We start from the raw sequence: 19,366 nt of genomic DNA on the forward strand, positions 1-19,366 counted from the left end.
TGGAGAGAGCAGCGAGGGGGGGAGCGGAGCAGCTGGAGAGAGCAGCGAGGGGGGTGAGTGGAATGGCCAGAAAGAGCTGCTGGGGGGGGGTGCGTGGAACGGAGCGGCAGAAACAGCAGAGTGGCCGGAGAGAGCGAGGGGGGGAGGAGCGGAGCTTGACGCATGCGTGAATACCCGTTGGCGTTGCATTGCTGTACGCGTAAAGCGCATGCGCAGAGGCCGACCAGGTGCATTGCCCGAACATGCACGCTATGACATCATTGGCACATGCGCTAACCAGTCCTGGCAAGTTGGAACGCAGCGCACGCGCAGAGATCAGGAGCCCGTCTACACACGTGTGCACCTTGGTGCAGCCTGATGACATCAGTGGCCGGCTGCGTTGTCAGGAATCACTTTGCTCATGGCAACCTATAAAATTCTAACAGGACTTGACAGGGTAGATGCAGGAAGGATGTTCCTGATGGTGGGGGAGTCCAGAACCAGGGGTCATAGTCTAAGGATACGGGGTAAACCTTTCAGGACTGGGATGAGGAGAAATTTCTTCACCCAGAGAGTGGTGAGCTTGTGGAATTCGCCACTACAGAAAGCAGTTGAGGCCAAAACATTGTATGTTTTCAAGAAGGAGTTAGATATAGCTCTTGGGGCAAAAGGGATCAAAGGATATGGCGGGAAAGTAGGAACAGGTTACTGAGTTGGATGATCAGCCATGATCATAATGAATGGCGGAGCAGGCTCGAAGGGCCGAATGGCCTACTCCTGCTTCTATTTTCTATGTTTCTATGTTTCTAAACAAAGTCTGCAACAATGCATTCGCCCTCCTAAAACTTTCCAAGTTTTGTTGACAGCAAACCAGGATAAAGGAAAAAGGAAAAGCAGGCCTGCACCATTTTTTAAATCTTCACCCTCCCCCAGGGGAGAATGTCAGTTTTACCGTGAACTCTTTTAAAAACCATCAGACCTAAATGCATGTTATCTTCTAATCCCTGTCTTTTCATGTGTGTGTGTGTGTGTGTGTGTGTGTGAGAGTGAGAGAATGGGTAAAGTTGTGAATATTTTTGGGCATTGTATAATAAACATTTATCTTTCTTTAAACCTACAAGAAAATCTGTCATTTGTCTGTTTGTTGACCATTAAAATGCTCAGGGGTTAAAACACATAGAAACAAAAATGCTGTCTTCAGTCAGTTGAAAGGTGAAAAAGGGAAACCATTCCTATCATTTCCAACCTGTCTGTAACACAGTTGACTTAGTGAGATCAGCTCAAAAATTAAAAAGCGAATTACACAAAATAAGTACAGCAAAAAAGAAAACAAAGACTTGCATTTATATTGTACCTTTCGCGATGGCCCAACGCGTTTACGGCTAATGAAGAACTGTTGATGTGTAGTCACTGTTGTAATGTAGGAAATGCAGCAGCCAATTTGTGCACAGCAAGCTCCCACAAACAGCAATGTGATGATGACCAGATAATTTGTTTATGTTGATTGAGGGCTAAATATTGACCAGGATGCTAGGTATAACTCCCCTGCATTCTTTGCAATAGTGTCTTGCGATTTTTAACATTCACCTGAGCAGGAAGATGGGGCCTTGGTTTAGTGGCTCATCTGAAAGATGGCACCTCAGACAGTGCAGCACTCCCTCAGTACTGCACTGGAGTGTCAGTCAAGGTTTTTTTGCTCAAGTCCTGGAGTGGAACATGAACCCACAACCTTCTGGCTCTAAGCAGTTGAATAGCAGATTAAATTTAGTGCAAACAATTGCAAAGTATTGCAGATAAAATGTAATAATAAGCACACGTGCACTCCATGAATGGTGTTTAATTAACTAAGGATAAAGAGGAAATAGTTCTAGGAATCTTAGTAGACTGTACCCTAAATATGTCCAACTAATGCAAAGCAGCAGACAGGGAATGTCATGATCAAAGAGTACAATGTTATGGTCAGATCAAGGTTATGTGCTTTTCTCTTTAATGAAAAACAAATTTTTGATCTGAGTCCAGCTCTAGCCACTGAGATGAAAGGAAATGTTCAAGCACTGGAGGCAGTGTAAAAGAAGAGATACAAGGCTAATCCTCATTGTCTTGGTCTAAAATATGTGGGAAGATTGGAGTGACTTGGGCTTTATACCTGGAAAGGAGGGCTGTGAAAGCTGATCTTATAGAAGTGTACAGATAGTAAATGGTAAAAAGATAAGTTTCTGGATTTCTGGAATGTTACTTTCAGTTAAATTGTGGGAGTAGGACAAAGGGACATAGGTTCAAATTAGTAAGCAGACTAATATCAGGAAGTTCTCCTTCATGCTTAGTGATCAACATTTGAAATGGACCTTCAGGCAATATGATGGAGGTGAACCATTTAATGCAGTTATGGGAGGACTGCAGGCTGCTACCAATGGATGGACAAATATGGACCAAATTGGTCTCTCTTATCTCTAATTATATTGTATTTTTATGGAAAACAGTAGATGCTGGAAACATTTAGGCCAATTTGTACCTATGGGGAGCCGGAAATGTTAATGTTACAGCTAAATCAGAACAGAAGGAGGCCATTTGGCTTATTGTTTCCGCACTGGCTGACAAGGAGCCATCCAGCTAATCCCACTTTCCAGCTCTTGGTCTGTAGCCTTGTAGGTTACACCACTTAAAGTGCATATCCAAGTACTTTTTAAATGCTATCAGGGTTTGTACCTCTACCACTCTTTCAGGCAATGAATCCAGATTCCCACCACACTCTAGGTGAAAAGATTTCCCCTTGAATTCCTTCTAAACCTCCTACCTCTTACTCTAAATGTATGCCCCCTGGTTATGGAACCCTCAACAAAGGGAAATAGGACCCTCTATCCACTCTATCTAGACTCCTCATAATTTTATACACTTCAATTAGGTCTCCCCTCAGTCTCAACTGTTCCACAGAAAATAACCCTAGCCTTATCCAATCTTTCCTCATAAGTAAAATTCTCCAGTTCAGGCAACATCCTCATAAGTCTCCTCTGTATCCTCTCTACTGCAATCACATCTTTCCTATAGTGCGGTGACCAGAACTGCAAGCAGCAGTCCAGCTGTGGCCTAACCAGTGGTTTATACAGTTCCAGCATCATCTCCCGTTTTTATACTCTATGCGTCAGCAAATAAAGGCAAGTATCCTGGATACCTTCTTGACCGCCTTATTTATCTGTCCAGCCACCTTCAGGGGTCTGTGGCCATGTACTCCAAGGTCCCTTGGTTTCTCTACACTTCTCAGAATCCCCTCAGTATTATTGTGTATTCCCTTGTTTTGTTAGCCTTTCCCAAATGAATTACCTCACTCTTAGAATCATAGAGTCATAGAGTTATACAGCACAGAAACAGGCTCTTCGGCCCATCGTGTCCGTGCTGGCCATCAAGCACCTATCTATTCTATTCCCATTTTCCAGCACTTATAGACTCATCGAGTTATATATACAATCTTCTCCAGATTGAACTCCATATGCCACTGTACTGCTCAGCTGACTAGTCCATTGATATCTTCCGGCAGTCTACAGCTTTTTTCTTCATTATCAACCACATAGCCAATTTTTGTATTGTCTGCAAATCATTGATATATACCACAAAAAGCAGGGGACCTAGTACTGAGCCCTGCGGAACCCCACTGAAAACAGCCTTCCTGTCACAAAAACAGTCATCAACCACTGTGCTTTGATTCCTGCTACTAAGCCAATTCTGGGTCCAACTTGCCACTTTGCCTTGGATCCCATGGGCTTCTACTTTCGTGACCAGTCTGCCCTATGGAACCTTATCAAAAGCCTTGCTAAAATCCATATAGACTACATCAAATGCACAACTCTCATCGACCCTCCTTGTTTCCTCCTCAAAAAGTTCAATCATGTTAGTTAGACACGACCTTCCCTTAACAAATCTGTGCTGATTAATCCATGTCTTTCTAAATGAAAATTTATCCTGTCCCTCAGAATTTTTTCCATTAATTTTCCCACCATAAGGTTAGGCTGACTGGCCTGTAATTATCCGGTCTATCCACCTTTCTCCCTTTTTAAACAATGGGCACAATGTTAGCTGCTCTCCAGTCCACTTGCATCACACCTGTAGCCAGAGAGGATTTGAAAATCATGGTCAGTAATTCCATTGTTACTGCAGGACTTTACTATTGTTTAGGCATTTGCCTTGTGCCTGCAAAAGTAACATAATACCAGAGTGCAATATAAACAGAAAGTGCTGGAAATACGCAGCAGGTCTGGCAGCATCTGTGGAGAGAGAAGCAGAGTTAACGTTTCAGGTCAGTGACCTTTCATCAGAACTGGTAAAGGTTAGAAATGTAATAGGTTTTAAGCAAATAAAGCAAAGGTGGGGAAAAAGAGAACAAAAGGGAAGGTGTGTGCTAGCACAGAGGGCCAGAGAAATTAACTGACAAGGCGGTCATGGGGCAATGGCAAAGAGAGTGTGCTAAGTGTGGTGAAAGACATAGCATTAGTGCAGAGGGAGTGTTAATGACAGAATAATGAGCAGCCCTAGCTGAAAGCACAAACATTAAAAAACCAGTAAGCAGGCACATGGTAAAACACAAAAAAAGACGGAATAAAATAAAAATAAAAAAGGGCCAGTCATGCTCTGAAATTATTGAACTCAATGTTCAGTCTGGTAGGCTGTAGCGTGCCTACTTGTAAAATGAGATGCTGTTCCTCGAGCTTGCATAGATGTTCACTCGAACACTGCAGCAGGCCCAGGACAGAAATGTGGGCATGAAAGCAGGGGATTGTGTTGAAATGACAAGCAACCGGAAGCTTGGGGTCATGTTTTTGGACTGAGTGGAGGTGTTCCGCAATGCGATCACCCAATCTGCGTTTGGTCTCCCCAATGTAGAGAAGACCACATTGTGAGCAGCGAGTACAGTATACTAAATTGAAAGAAGTATAAATAAATCGTTGCTTCACCTGAAAGGAATATTTGGGGCCTTGGATAGTGAGGAGAGTGGACGTAAAAGGGCAAGTATTACACCTCCTGCGATTGCATGGGAAGGTGCCGTGGGAAGGGGACAAGGTGTCGGGGGTAATGGAGGAGTGGACCAGGGTGTCACGGAGGGAACGATCCGTTCGGAATGCTGACAGGGGAGGGGAAGATGCGTTTGGTGGTGGCATCATGCTGGAGGTGGCAGAAATGGCGGAGGATGATCCTTTGGACGTGTAGGCTGATGGGGAACCCTGTCACGGTCCTGGGAGGGAGGGGAAGGGGTGAGGGCAGAAGTGCGGAAAATGGATCAGACATGGTTGAGGACCCTGTCAACCACAGTGGGGGGAATCCTTGGTTGAGGAAAAAGGAAGACATATTAGAAGCACTGTTGTGGAAGGTTGCATCGTCAGAGCAGATGCATCGGTGACGGAGAAATTGGGAGAATGCAATGGAGGCCTTACAGGAAGCAGGGTGTGAAGAAGTGTATTCGAGGTAGCTGTGGGAGTAAGTGGGCTTATAATGAATATTTTAGTGGACAATCTATCCCCAGAGATGGAGACAGAGAAGTCGGGAAGGGAAGTGTCAGAGATGGACCATGTAAAGATGAGAGAAGGGTGGAAATTGGAAGCAGAATTGATGAAGTTTTCAAGTTTGGGATGGGAGCAGGAAAAAGAGTTGAGGGAGGAGGCCTGAGTAGGACTGGAACAAGGAATGTCCAAGATACCCCACAAAAGGACAGGCGTAACTAGTACCTATACTGTTACCCATAGCAACACCTTTTATTTGAAAGAAGTGAGTGGAGTTGAAGGAGAAGTTATTCAATGTGAGAACAAGTTCAGCCAGGCAGAGGAGGGTGGTGGATGGGGACTGGTTCAGTGTTCCAGTGAACATCAACGCAAGCTTGAGGAACAGCACCTTATTTACCGATTAGACACAGTACAGCCTACCGGACTGAACATTGAATTCAATAATTTTGAGAGCATGACTGGCCCTTTTTTATTATTTTATTTTGTTCCTTTTTTTTGTTTTTTTACAATGTGCCTGCTTACTCTTTTTTTATTGTTTGTGCTTTTGGCTAGGGCTGCTCATTATTCTGTCATTAACACTTCCTCTGCACTAATACTTTGTCTTTCACCACATCATTAGCACACTCTCTTTGCCTTTGCCCCATGACCGCCTTGTCAGTTAATCTCTCCGGCCCTCTGTACTAGCACACACCTTCCCTTTTGTTCTCTTTTCCCCACCTTTGCTTTATTTGCTTAAAACCTATTACATTTCTAACCTTTGCCAGTTCTGCTGAAAGGTCACTGGCCTGAAACGTTAACTCTGTTTCTCTCTCCACAGATACTGCCAGACCTTCTGAGTATTTCCAGCACTTTCTGTTTATATTTCAGATTTCCAGCAACTGCAGTATTTTGCTTTTATTATAATACCAGAGTGCACTGCATTGTCCTTTTATTCCAATCAAGGTCACTGCAAAACAGGTTGACCCAGGCAACTTGCAACTTCTGCTTCACCTGTTTTATATTTAAAATAAATCAATAGGGGTGACGTTGGGTTAACCCAGTGCCACTAACAACTGCAATTGCACAAGTGCCCCCTCAAACTGAGGAGGCACCACTAATAATGAAGCATAAAAGATAATTAAATGAAACTCCAATTTCACAGACATTATTATATGCATTGATAAGACACTCTATGCCCTGCAGTGTCTACTAGTCGCAGAAGATCGCAAGCATAATGGTGAATACTGCATGTTCCCTTTCCCAGCCTACTTGGGGGTGGACTAGACAACAACAATATCAATATCAACAACAACAATGAGATAGTTGAGGCAAATGTAGAGGTTAAAGCAAGCAAGTCCAGTAGGCAGGCCGGGCAGGGGCAGGACAGGGAGCGTGGAAGGTCTGGTAGACTAAACTGCATTTACTTTAATGCAAGAAGCCTTACAGGTAAGGCAGATGAACTCAGAGCATGGATCGGTACATGGGATTGTGATATTATAGCTATTACGGAAACGTGGTTGAAGGATGGGCAGGACTGGTAGCTCAATGTTCCGGGGTACCGATCTTTCCGGCAGAGGTGGAGGTAAGAGAGGAGGGGGAGTTGCACTATTGATTAGGGAGGACATCACGGCAGTACTTAGAGAGGATATCTCGGGGGGAATGTCCAGCGAGGCCATATGGGTAGAACTTAGTAATAAGGAAGGGGTGATCACTTTGATGGGATTATACTATAGGCCCCCCAATAGTCAGAGGTAAGTGGAGGAGCATATATGTAGGGAAATCACAGATAGGAGTAGGAATTATAGGGTTGTAATAGTAGGTGATTTTAACTTCCCTAATATAAACTGGGACTGCCTTAATGCGAAGGGATCAGATGGGGAAGAATTTGTTAAGTGTGTCCAGGATAGTTTTCTGAAGCAATATGTGGAAGGCCCTACTAGAGAAGGGGCTACACTGGACCTCCTCTTAGGAAATGAGGATGGGCAGGTGGTTGATGTGTCAGTGGGGGAGCACTTTGGGACCAGTGACCATAACTCTATTAGCTTCAAGATAGTTATGGAAAAGGATAGGACTGGTCCTCAGGTTGAAGTCCTAAATTGGGGGAAGGCTAATTTTGATGGCATCAGACAGGAACTCTCAAAAGTTGATTGGGAGAGGCTGTTTACAGGTAAAGGGACGTCTGGCAAGTAGGAGGCTTTTAAAAGTGAGATAGGAAGAGTTCAGGGCTGGCATGTTCCTGTTAGATGGAAGGGCAAGGCTGGCAAGTTTAGGGAACCTTGGTTGACGAGGGATATTGAGTGTCTGGTCTGGACAAAGAAGGAGGCATATGTCAGGTATAGGCAGCTGGGATCGAGCGAGTCCCTCGATTAGTATAGGGGATGTAGGACTACACAAGAAGGAAATTAGGAGGGCGAAAAGGGGCCACGAGATTTCCCTGGCAGATAAGATAAAGGAGAATCCTAAAAGATTCTACAAGTATATTAAGAGTAAAAGGGTAGCGAGGGAGAGAGTATGTCCCCTTAAGGATCAGTGTAGCAATCTGTGTGTGGAGCCACGGGAAATGGGCAAGGTCTTAAATGAATATTTCTCATCCGTATTTACCGTGGAGAAGGTCATGGAAGCTAGTGAATTCAAGGGAGGGAATGCCGATATCCTGGAGCATATCAACATTACAAAGGAGGAGGTGCTGGAGGCTTTGAAGCGCATTAAGGTGGATAAATCCCCAGGGCCCGACCAGGTGTATCCTAGGATGCTATGGGAAGCAAGGGAGGAGATTGCTGGGGCCCTGGCAGAGATGTTTGTATCATCGTTAGCCACGGGTGAGGTACCAGACGACTGGAGGATAGCTAATGTTGTGCCTTTATTTAAGAAGGGCAGCAGGGATAAGCCAGGGAACTACAGGCCGGTGAGCCTTACATCAGTGGTGGGAAAGTTATTGGAAGGGATTTTGAGAGACAGGATTTGTATGCATCTGGAAAGACATAGTCTGATTAGGGATAGTCAGCATGGCTTTGTGTGTGGGAAATCATATCTCACGAATTCGATTGAGTTTTTCGAGGAGGTGACCAAGAGGATTGACGAGGGCAGGGGGATGGATGTTGTCTATATGGACTTTAGCAAGGCCTTTGACAAGGCCCCATATGGTAGGCTGGTCCAGAAGGTTTGAACACATGGGATCCAGCATGAGTTAGCAAATTGGATACAAAATTGGCTTGGTGATGGGAGGCAGAGGGTGGTAGTGGAGGGTTGTTTTTCAGATTGGAGGCCGGTGACCAGTGGTGTGTGTGCTGCAGGAATTGGTGCTGGGCCCTCTGTTGTTTGTCATATATATTAATGACTTGGATGTGAATGTAAGGGGCATGATTAGTAAGTTTGCAGATAACACCAAAATTGGTGGTATATTGAACAGTGAAGAAGGTTGTCTAAGGTTACAACAGGATATAGATCAACTGGAAAATTGGGCAAGGGAGTGGCATATGGAATTTAATGCAGACAAGTGTGAAGTGATGCATTTTGGGAAGTTAAACCAGGGCAGGACATATACAGTGAATGGCAGGGCCCTGGGGAGTGTTGTTGAGCAGAGAGACCTTGGGGTGCAAGTACATAGTTTCCTGAAAGTGGCAACACAGGTAGACAGGGTGGTGAAGAAGGCGTATGGCATGCTTGCCTTCATCGGCCGAGGCATTGAGTACAAGAGTTGGGATGTCATGTTACAGTTGTACATAATGTTGGTTAGGCCGCATTTGGAGTACTGTGTGCAGTTCTGGTTGCCGCACTACAGGAAAGATGTGATTAAGCTAGAGAGGGTGCAGAAAAGATTCACAAGGATGTTGCCTGGTTTGGAGGGCTTGAGTTATAAAGAGAGATTGGATAGGCTGGGTCTGTTTTCCCTGGAGTGAAGGAGGCTGAGAGGGGACATGATAGAGGTATATAAAATTATGAGGGACATAGATAGGGTAGATAGCCAGAGTCTGATTCCCATAGTAGGGGTGACTAAAACTAGAGGGCATAGATTTAAGATGAGAGGGAGGAGGTTTAAAGGGGATCAAAGGGGTAAATTTTTCACACAAAGAATAGTGGGTATCTGGAATGAGTTGCCTGAGGAGGTGGTGGAGGCAGGAACAGTAGCGACATTTAAGAGGCATCTGGACAGGTACTTGAATGAGCAAGGCATAGAGGGATATGGAATGCAGGCAGGTGGGATTAGTATAGATAGGCATTATGGTCGGCATGGACGCAGTGGGCCGAAGGGCCTGTTTCTAAGCTATACAACTCTATGACTCTAACAACAACTTGTATTTATATAGCATCTTTAACCTAATAAAATGCCCAAGGCGATATTAAGGCAGATGACCAAAAGCTTGGTTAAAGAGGTAGGTGTTAAAGAGTATCTTAAAGGAGGAAAGAGAGGAGGAGATGTAGTGAGGTTCAGGCAGGCAATTCCAAGGTTTAGGACCGAGGCAACTGAAGGCACAGCCACCAATGGTGGAGTAAAAATCAGGGATGCTCACAAGACTGGAATTAGAGGAGTGCAGATATCTTGGAGGGTTGTGGGATTGGAGAAGATTATGGAGATACAGAGGGGCCAGTCCTGGAGGGATTTGAAAACAAGGGTGAGAATTCTAAAATCAAGGCATTGCTTAACCGGGAGCCAATGTAGGTTAGTGAGCACAAGGGTGATGGGTGAACAGCATTTGGTGCAAGTTAGAACATGGTTTTGGATGACCACAAATTTATGGAGGGTAGAATGTGGGACGCTGGCCAAGAGTACATTGGAATAATCAAGTTTGGAGGTAACAAAGGCATAGATGAGGGTTTCAGCAACAGAAGAGCTGAGGTAGGGACAGAGATGGCGATGTCCGGAGGTGGAAATAGGCGGTCTTATTGATAGCGTGTTTCAAAGCTCATTTCGGGGTTAAATATGACACTGAAGTTGCGAAAAGTCTAGTTCAACCTCAGGCAGTTGCCAGGAAGAAGGAAAGAGTTAGTGTCAAGGGAGCAAAGTTTGTGGCAGGGACCAAAGACAACCTCTTCAGCCTTCCTAATATTTAACTGGAGGAAATTTCTGCTCATCCAGTACTGGATATCAGATAACAGGCTGACATTTTAGAGACAGTGGAGGGGTCACGAGAGGTGGTAGTGAGGTAGAGCTGGATGTCATCAGGGTATAATCTGGAAACTGATGCGTTTTCACTGCAAAAGAGATGCAGGCAGCCAGAGGAATTTGGCCCACAAACTGTGCTCTGTATCTGTGAATAGCTGCCTGTCAGGCCCAGGAGCAGACCCACAAGAAAGTCGTCTGACATTGCTCGGACCCCTGCACCCCCGTCCCCCCACCTCCATCCCCCCACCTCCATCCGAACTGCATGCCCAAAGATCAGAAATGTTGGGCTGAACTGTAGCCAGAAATTGTGGAGCAGCCACCTTTAAGTAATAGAATAGGGGCTGCAATCTCTCACACTCCATAAATATTCAGAATCATAGTTACAGTACAGAAGCAGGCCACTCAGCCTGTCATGTCTGTGCCAATTTTCTGCAAGAGCAACTCAGTTATCCCCATTACCCTGCCGTTTCCCTGCAGCCCTGCAAATTTTTTTCCCTTCAACTAATTATCCAACTCCCTTTGGAAAGCCACTTTTGAAAATGCCTCCACTACACTCTCAGGCAGTGCATTCCAGATCCTAACCACTCGCTGTGTAAAAAACGTTTTCCTCATGTCGCTCCTGGTTCTTTTACCAGCCACCTTAAATTGATGTCCTCTGCTTCTCGACCCTTCCACCAATGGGAACACATGTGAAGTATTAAAAAAAACAGAAAGTGCAGGAAATACTCATTGGTTTTCATCAGAGTTTTGATGAAAGGTCATCGACCTGAAATCTTAACTGTTTTTCTCTCCACCGATGCTGCCTGACATATTGAGTATTCCCAGCATTTTCTGTCTTTATTTCAGATTTCCAGCATCCACAGTATTTTGTTTTTGTATTAGATGTGAAGTATGTTTTGGATCCAGGCCGCATAAGCTGCAAGCTGTCAAGGTACACCTGTTCTGCACTGGACTTCGCTGGCATCATGTATCACTGTTGGTTTGCAACAAAAAAGACTAGGCAGTGCATGTTGGGAATTGTGGTCTTACCCTCGCGGGTGCGAGGCGAGCTCTCAAAGGCAAAGACTACAATTCCCGGCAGGCACCGTGCGGGCCGAGCAGACCCCGGATGGCGCGGCCCATCGTGCAGCGCGAGCAAGAAGACCGTCTCTAACCGGCCATTTTGAGGCTGATCGGAGCAGATTCTGCAGCCTCGCAGCATCTGAGGAAAATCCACACATAAGGGGGCCCATCATGCCCGGGAACTTACAGGAAGGCTTCGGTTGTGTCGTGACCAATCGGTTCGACCAACTATTTGACGATGAATCCGACCCATTTGAGATTTTAAAAGAGGCTGAAATCAAGAAAGACAAGAAGGAGAAAGACAACAAGACGGCTGCGTCCAAACAGCAGCCTAAGAAGGAGTCTCAGAAGGACAGGAAGGTGCCCGTAACATCCAATGATAGTAAACCGGAGTCCCAAGCTCCTGTGACCTTGAGAAAAGAAGGTATTGGAACCTGTGCGGAACTGGTCTTATTATATTCATTAATCGAAGGGTGGTGGGGGGAGGGAAGCGTGTTGAGGTTGTATTGGTTTTATGGACCCGCTTATGGTAAATGTCAGCCAACCTCGTGTTTAGGAAACGTGAGGAACTAACCCCTTCCTGTAAGAGTTATGGGTACTTTCTCCGAGAAACCAAGTTAGGCTTCTCCCCTCCGGCTGGTCCGTTGCCTGTGAGGGGTTGGGGGTGGGGTGTGGGGGGGGGGGCGGTGGGAATCGTCCCTGGAAATCCGCGTGCTGTGGTTCACCCTCAAACTGTTACTCTGCACAACACTGAGGATGAAGAGGCAGGTTTGTAGATTAACGCCCATGACCCCTTCACTCATTGTGCTATTTTGATGGACGACGATTTCACTTTTTAAAACAAAAACTTGAATAAAGCAATTTATGGCGTGCTTTCAGTTTCCATCGTTACTCTCATCGCAGAGCAACAGGCATGCAAAGTGGTATCAAGGAGTGATTACTGGATGATACCTCTTCACACCTTTTATCTCGCAGACGTTAAAGTGACCTTACCTTTTAGTGTGTGTACTTAAATCGTTTAAAAAAAAAAATCAGATTTAATAGTTTGTTGGAACAGATTAACTTTCAACGGAGTAATTTTAAGTATGTCTAATGCAGGTGAAGTTTGTCTATAGTTTGTAGATTAAATCTACACGCTAGTTTGCAAACCAGAAAGAGCACGTGTGTGGGGTGTGGCGATTTAACCAGTTCAATTTAGGTAAAAAGAGCAGTTGGGTGTTGCCCTAAACCTTCCACATGATGTACTGCAGTTTGGTTCGAAATATAACTTTTCCTTTTTACAGTAGAGACTTCAGTGTAATGCCTCCATCTTGTATCTCACTACCATGTTTTCTACTCCAGCTTCTAATGCACTGTGCTTTATTTTAATCTTTGCAATGTACTTCAGTTTGAACTTTGAAGTTTCAACCTTGCTGTATTAGAATGTACATCTCTCCAGTCTCAAGTTGTCCCACAATAACTTTTTAAAATTATACTTTTAATGTGCTTTGAAACCTGACATATCAAATCTATTTCCAGTATGATGCACAGTTCAATCTCAACACATTGTTAAATGTGTTTGTAGAGATCTCGCTTTTTAATCTATATTGTATAGTTATAACTAAGCATACATTTTAGTTATTGATACGCTATGCTTTTGTTATGCAGGTTTAGGTTTTTGTACAAGAACAGGTGCAAAGGATTATGGAGCATGGTTACATAGATAAAATTGGTCTTTCTTCAATAATGGCCAGAAAACTTTTAAATCTTTCTATGAGGATTGCTTATCTTGAATTGTAAATGACTGTAACTACCTCGATGGAAATGGTGCTTTCTTGCAGAAAATACTTATTTCTGTTCCTGTATAAAATGTGCAAGTAACTTGTAAAATGCAAGTAGACATCTGGGGGTGAGCTCACATGCTTGGGATCCCTTTGCCTAGAGTTCAAGGGGCTTGGTTTGATAATTGATCCAGAGGAACTCTTAATGCACATCAGAGATTTACTTAAAATTCTTCATTTCCTACTCTGGTATAGATTTTTTTAGTTATGTATTAGCTTTCAGGCCTTATTTTTGCTTTAAACTTTTATCACTTAAATATGGATTTTGGGAATATCTTTTCTAGCAGTCAGCAGAATTCAACACCAAATGTGCAAGGCTGTCCATCATTGAATTTTAGCCTTGTTGCACCTCTAACCGAATATTGCCATTATATTTGGTTACTTTGGGTCTCTACTTTGCACGTCCATTGTGACACTTGTTGACTAGAAGAAATGATAGCAACTAACGTAAATTGCATGTGGTTCTGCAGTTGGATGTTAGTCCAGGCAGTTCAATATGAAGTTTTGATTTTTTTGCTGGTTTGTTCCGTTTGAATTTGGGCCTCTAGGTTTTGAAAAGGTGGTGCTTAGCACTTAACTCGTTGGTGGCTGAATCCTACTTCAGAATATAGATCTGAAACCTGAGATACATGCAGATTTATGTGAGTGTTGATTAAAAGTTTAAATGTGGCCTCCGTTCCATTGTACACCCTTTTGTGATGACTTGGGACACCTGCAAGTAGATGGCGAATGCAAACCTCTTAATTTATGGATTCTGGAGTTCATTGAGTTTCCATTTCAGTTTGTAGTATGTACCCCCAGTTTTTCTGTTAATGGGGTTCCTTGAAGAGCTTGAATTTTTTTTAGTACCTTTTACATTCTTGGGTTGGCCTTGCATGCTTTACAGCCATTGAATTGTTTTTGAAGTGTAGTAACTTGCAGGTAAATGTGACAACCAATTAATGCAGAAGGTCGCACATTTAGCAATGCGATAAATAATCAATTGATGTGTTTTGATGGTAGTGGTTATGAAATAAATTCTCTACTTTGAATAGCAGTTTCTTCTCCAGGGCGATTAGGGATGGGCAATAAATTCTGTCCTAGACAGCGATGCCCACATCCCATGAACGAATTTTAAAAAAACTTGGGATCTCTTGTATCCACTTGAACAGGTAAGATGGCTTAATCATCTTCGTTGAAAGATGGCACTGCTAACAATACAACACTTCCTTAGTACAGCACTGATTATGTGGTTATGTCCTATGTGGAGATTGAATTGATGGCCTTCTATCTTGGACAAGAGTGATACGGCTTAATTTCAAGGTAGTTTGCCAATAAAAGTTGCAAGTTTAGGCATGTCAATAATTGGGAACTCCTCTTTAGAAAGGGGTGCGAAGCCATCTAGATCATTGAATTTAATTGGCAAATGGAATCTTATGATCCGGCTAATATCAATTCCTGCAACTTTGTTCTAAAATCTGAGTGCCTGTAACTGCAGATAAATTTCTTCTAAAACCCAAGAACAGCTGGTTTAGCCCTTTCAGACACACTGGGCATCTCTTAAATTTAAGTGTTCACTTGTGTGCACTGCCACTCCAACTCAGTTATTGTACTGCAGCTAACAATGGATATGCATGTAGATCTGCCATTTTACAACTCATTTGAGTCGGCAAATCTAAAATGCATTTATATACTATTGTAACGAACAGTGCCTGCAAACATCAAAATCTGAGCTAGTCTAACTTAATAGACATGGAGATTCTAGAGTCTGGAAAATATACCTGTCCAGCGAACCTATGTGCCCATGGATTTTGGATAAACATAATATCTCATATTTGGGAACCAGCTCCTGATCTATTGGAGATGCAGCTGAAAACTTGTACTTTTATGCTTGGCTTTTTTTTTACACTGCAACTCTGCCACTGACTTTGAAAGTGGCAGATTACATTTGTAAATGGTCAATTGAATTTGTTGGTTCCCATCATCGAACAGTGACACAGAGGAATAGGTCTTTCACTGCATCATTGTTCTTCTTTGAGGGATTGGAGAGTAGTTCAATCATTGGCCTAATGCAGTACTCCCATCAGATAAGAGTTATAGGGTTATATTGCAGTTAGTGCCTTCATTTCCCAATTGGAAAAAAAAATTTCATATGTTCTTAATGTCAGTTTAAGGTGTTCTGTATTAGATGTACACTCGTGTGGCACAAAACATTTGAATGTGTTGCCTGAAAGCAAACATTTTTTTGAGTCGATTGTGGATGAACATAGAAGGGAATGTAACTTATTGGTGATTCCCAGAAGGGGTAACTCAATCCAATTTTTTCTTTCAAAATTTTTAATTTTGCTTTGTTAAGTAGGTTTTACTGTTTAAACATTTGGGAATTGCACATTTATTTCATTGGCAAAGACAGAAAATCCTATGTTTGTGCAAGGTAAAGTGGTTACTTCTGAATCCTTTGAAAGTCTATCCTGTGTGGTTTAGAATTGAGTTCACCTAAATAATTGTCAAAGTAGATTTGAATTTGCTTCTGAATCTAGTTTGAACAGTACATTCCAAACTAGTGGCAGATTTTATTTGTCCCGTGCTCGTCCTGTTCCTCCCTAGTCAGACTATTGTTGGTTCAAACCCTATAAGGCCCAAAGCACAAGGCTAATGCTTTGTTGTATTACTGAGGCATGCTGTGTTTTTTGGAACTGTCTATATTGAGACTGTAGCCAGAAAAGCAGGAAATTGCCTTAACCAGCCGTGCCAAATCAGATTACTTGGCCATTTACCTTTTGCTGTTTGTTAGGCCAGTGCCAGTGATCGCCAGAGCTGGTGGACAGCCATAAAGGCGGGGCTAAAGAGTGGCGCGTTGGCAGGAAAAAAGACAGAAGTGCAAGGGGAGAGCCAACTGTGTAACAGCCCCGACAACCAATTTTATCTGCAGCATCTGGAAGAGTCTGTCACTCTAGAATTGGCCTTTATAGCCACTCCAGGTGCTGCTTCACAAACCACTGACCACCTCCAGGCTCTTGCCCATTGTCTCTTGAGACAAGGAGGCCAAAAAAGGATTTGTTAGGCCATGTTGTGGGCATATTGGTGGCCATGTTTGCCGACATAGTAGTTGCTACACCTCAAAAAAAAATTATTCCTGAGGTCTTTGGGGTGTCTGAGGATGTGAAAGGGATGTAAAAGCAAGATCATTACTTTTTTTTGGTATTCATTCAAAGGTAATTTTAACCGCTTTTCACTTTGACTTTGCATTTCAATTCCTAGTAAACAATTATAGAAAATTCCTAGTTTTGAAAGAGGTGGAAAGCGTAGTCCTCTATTTTAAACTATAATTTAAAATTGTCAGATGGTGTTACAGGTGATTGCTTCTGTCCTGAAATCTGAGTGAAATTTTCTCTCCTTGGGAATGATGTCTGTCTTGTCATTAAATCGCTTTCTCTGTGTTGTAATATGTGTCTCATACCATTTGCCAACTTGTATTTTAGGTGTCAGAAGGGTTGGCAGAAAGCCTGAGCAGCAACAATCTCAAGGTGAGGGGAAACCTGGTGAGAGAAGGCCAGACAGAAGACCACCACCTCGCGAGCGACGCTTCGATAGACCTGTTGAAGAAAAAACTGAAGGGGGTGAATTCTCTTCAGAAAAGTACGTGCAAATTGCCCATAAATGGGTACAATGTGGTTTGTGCAAGGAATCTATTGCTGCAGGTTGAGACTGCTAATGGAGTATTGTTAAACTGATTTATTTAGATATGCTTCTGCACGCCTTGGATGGTTAAGGGTCACCAGTTATACACGGCGGTATACATGAATGTTGCATTCTTTACACAACTGAGTGAAAATGTAATGTTTTGAAGTTGAAAGCACTGAAAGTTGTTCTGCTTTTCTACTTGTGCTGTAAAAAAAAAATAGTTTCTGCCAAATCTATGATCTAGTCGACGATGAGACAATTTAGTGACAATGCTATTCTTTTGGTTATATTTGCTTCCTAAAGTTGTTGGAAGCATGCAGCATTCATTGTAAACTAACAATATTGATTGTTTACACTTCCAAAAAATCGACCAATGGTATATAGCCGGTTTAGAAGAATGCACATGAACGTCAAGTGGCGCAGTGGTTAGCAACGCAGCCTCACAGCTCCAGCGACCGGGTTTAGTTCTGGGTACTGCCTGTGCGGAGTTTGCAAGTTCTCCCTGTGGCTGCATGGGTTTCCGCTGGGTGCTCCGGTTTCCTCCCACAGCCAAAGACTTGCAGGTTGATAGGTTAATTGGCCATTGTAAATTGCCCCTAGTGTAGGTAGGTGGTAGGAGAATGGTGGGGATGTGGTAGAGAATATGGGGTTAATGTAGGATTAGTATAAACGGGTGGTTGTTGGTCGGCACAGACTTGGTGGGCCGAAGGGCCTGTTTCAGTGCTGTATTTCTAAATAAATAAATAACGTGACCAAGTATAAGAGGGTGTACAGCAGTGGTTCACAAACATTGTTAATTGAAGACCCCTTTTCAAATGGATTAGTGATCTCAGACCCCCGTCTGAAATATATAGAATAATTATGCAAGTATGGCATGTAAAGAATGTTTTAATAATGCTCTTAATAAAACAGGCCCCTGCTTCTTACTGCAGAATTTGTTTCTCTTGCTTGATATTTGACTGCCCAAATCATTTGCCACTTCCATACAGGAACTGTGTTTTGTTTTCATTGCCGCCATAGCAGAAAATAATGTCTCAAATGTTTGTTGGAAAAGATAGTAACACTTCCGTTGCTACTTTTACCAATTCTGGGTACTCTGCAGCAACAGATGGCCAAAATTGGATGTGTTTGTTCCTGAAGCTTAATTTTCCGTAGGTGGTCACAGGACAGTTCCCATTTTCTTCTCATTCTAATTATGAATTTAAATCTACTGATATAGGATTTTTGGATTATTTGGTGGAACAATATTTGAAACCTTTAATTACCATCTTAAGCAGAAGAGGCCATACTGCACACTAACAAGGTGGACTGCGATCATAAATATTAGAGCAGTGGCTAAGATTTACTGAGGTACGTAAATCTAGCATAGTCTAACCAGCAGTGCAGATGTGAAAACAGAGTCTTGGTGTGGGGGAATTGATCGACGATCCTTTTGTGAGCAGTGTTCAGAGACAGTACCAGGGTACATCCTTCCATAACTGATTGCCCGACATTAGAGAGAAGTGGCAGTGATGGTCGAGGCTGGTCTAACCAGTGGCTTGCCCTTCCATGTGTGCCCAGGGACATTTGGTGCTGCCGGGGAGAGGGGCAAGGGAGTTGATTTTTGTTTTTCTTGATGCAAATTGAAGCTGTAAAAAGCAGCACCAGAACTTTCAGCCTGAATAATGCCACTGCTGCTAACAGCATCTGCTGGCCACAGTCACCAGCTCCTCCCTGTCTTCATAACGTGATGCTCACCCACACCATCTGAGATAGCCGAGTGTGCTCTGATCTGGCTTCTGGGGCATCCACACGGCACAGCTCCATCTGCTCCTTAGTCCATTTACCATGGCTTCTGTTACTCGGATATTTTGGGTTCGGGAGCAAGTCGGTAAGCACGTTCACATTTTGTGGACCTCCTGGGAAGTCTCTGTAGATTTCCCCCCCCCCTTTTTGCAAAACTACACTGGTGTACCGCACTGCAAATTGGAGAGATGGGAGATAGAATTTGATTAGGAAGTCCTAGCTTAACTCCCCTTGTTTATCATACCAAAATAACCCTTAAGCAGGTTTGCAGTGATCTTGTTTTAAAAAGGACCACGCAATGTTTGAAAGTGTTTAAATTAAACAGGAGTGTTGCGTTTAAGTTGCAACCAGGTTCTCAGCAAATCAAGATCTCTTGTATTGCCACAGCAGTGGTTTTCAAACTTCTGTTCATGTACCACTTAGGTGGGGCAAAAGGCCCGTGGGCCACCTACTGGTCCTACCCCATCCACCTTTGCTTGCCACTGCAA

The 19,366-nt window shown here is 43.4% G+C and overlaps 1 protein-coding gene across 4 annotated transcripts in view; it reads left to right on the forward strand.

The window, feature by feature from the left end:
- The first annotated feature begins 11,666 nt into the window (after positions 1–11,666).
- The window catches only part of LOC137372882 (SERPINE1 mRNA-binding protein 1-like), a 48,930-nt gene continuing 41,230 nt past the window's right edge, over positions 11,667–19,366 (forward strand). For 2 of the 4 annotated variants that reach the window (XM_068037274.1, XM_068037276.1), the window contains exons 1-2: positions 11,669–12,034; positions 16,892–17,048. In XM_068037274.1, coding sequence (XP_067893375.1) covers positions 11,782–12,034; positions 16,892–17,048 — 410 coding nt within the window. In that variant the 5' untranslated portion in view covers positions 11,669–11,781. Of the gene's footprint in view, positions 12,035–16,891; positions 17,049–19,366 lie in introns of all 4 variants that reach the window. The other 2 variants (XM_068037277.1, XM_068037275.1) reach the window with 2 other exon arrangements.

The sequence above is a fragment of the Heterodontus francisci genome, chromosome 8, assembly GCF_036365525.1.
Source record: "Heterodontus francisci isolate sHetFra1 chromosome 8, sHetFra1.hap1, whole genome shotgun sequence".
NCBI classification, from domain to species: Eukaryota; Metazoa; Chordata; class Chondrichthyes; order Heterodontiformes; family Heterodontidae; genus Heterodontus; species Heterodontus francisci.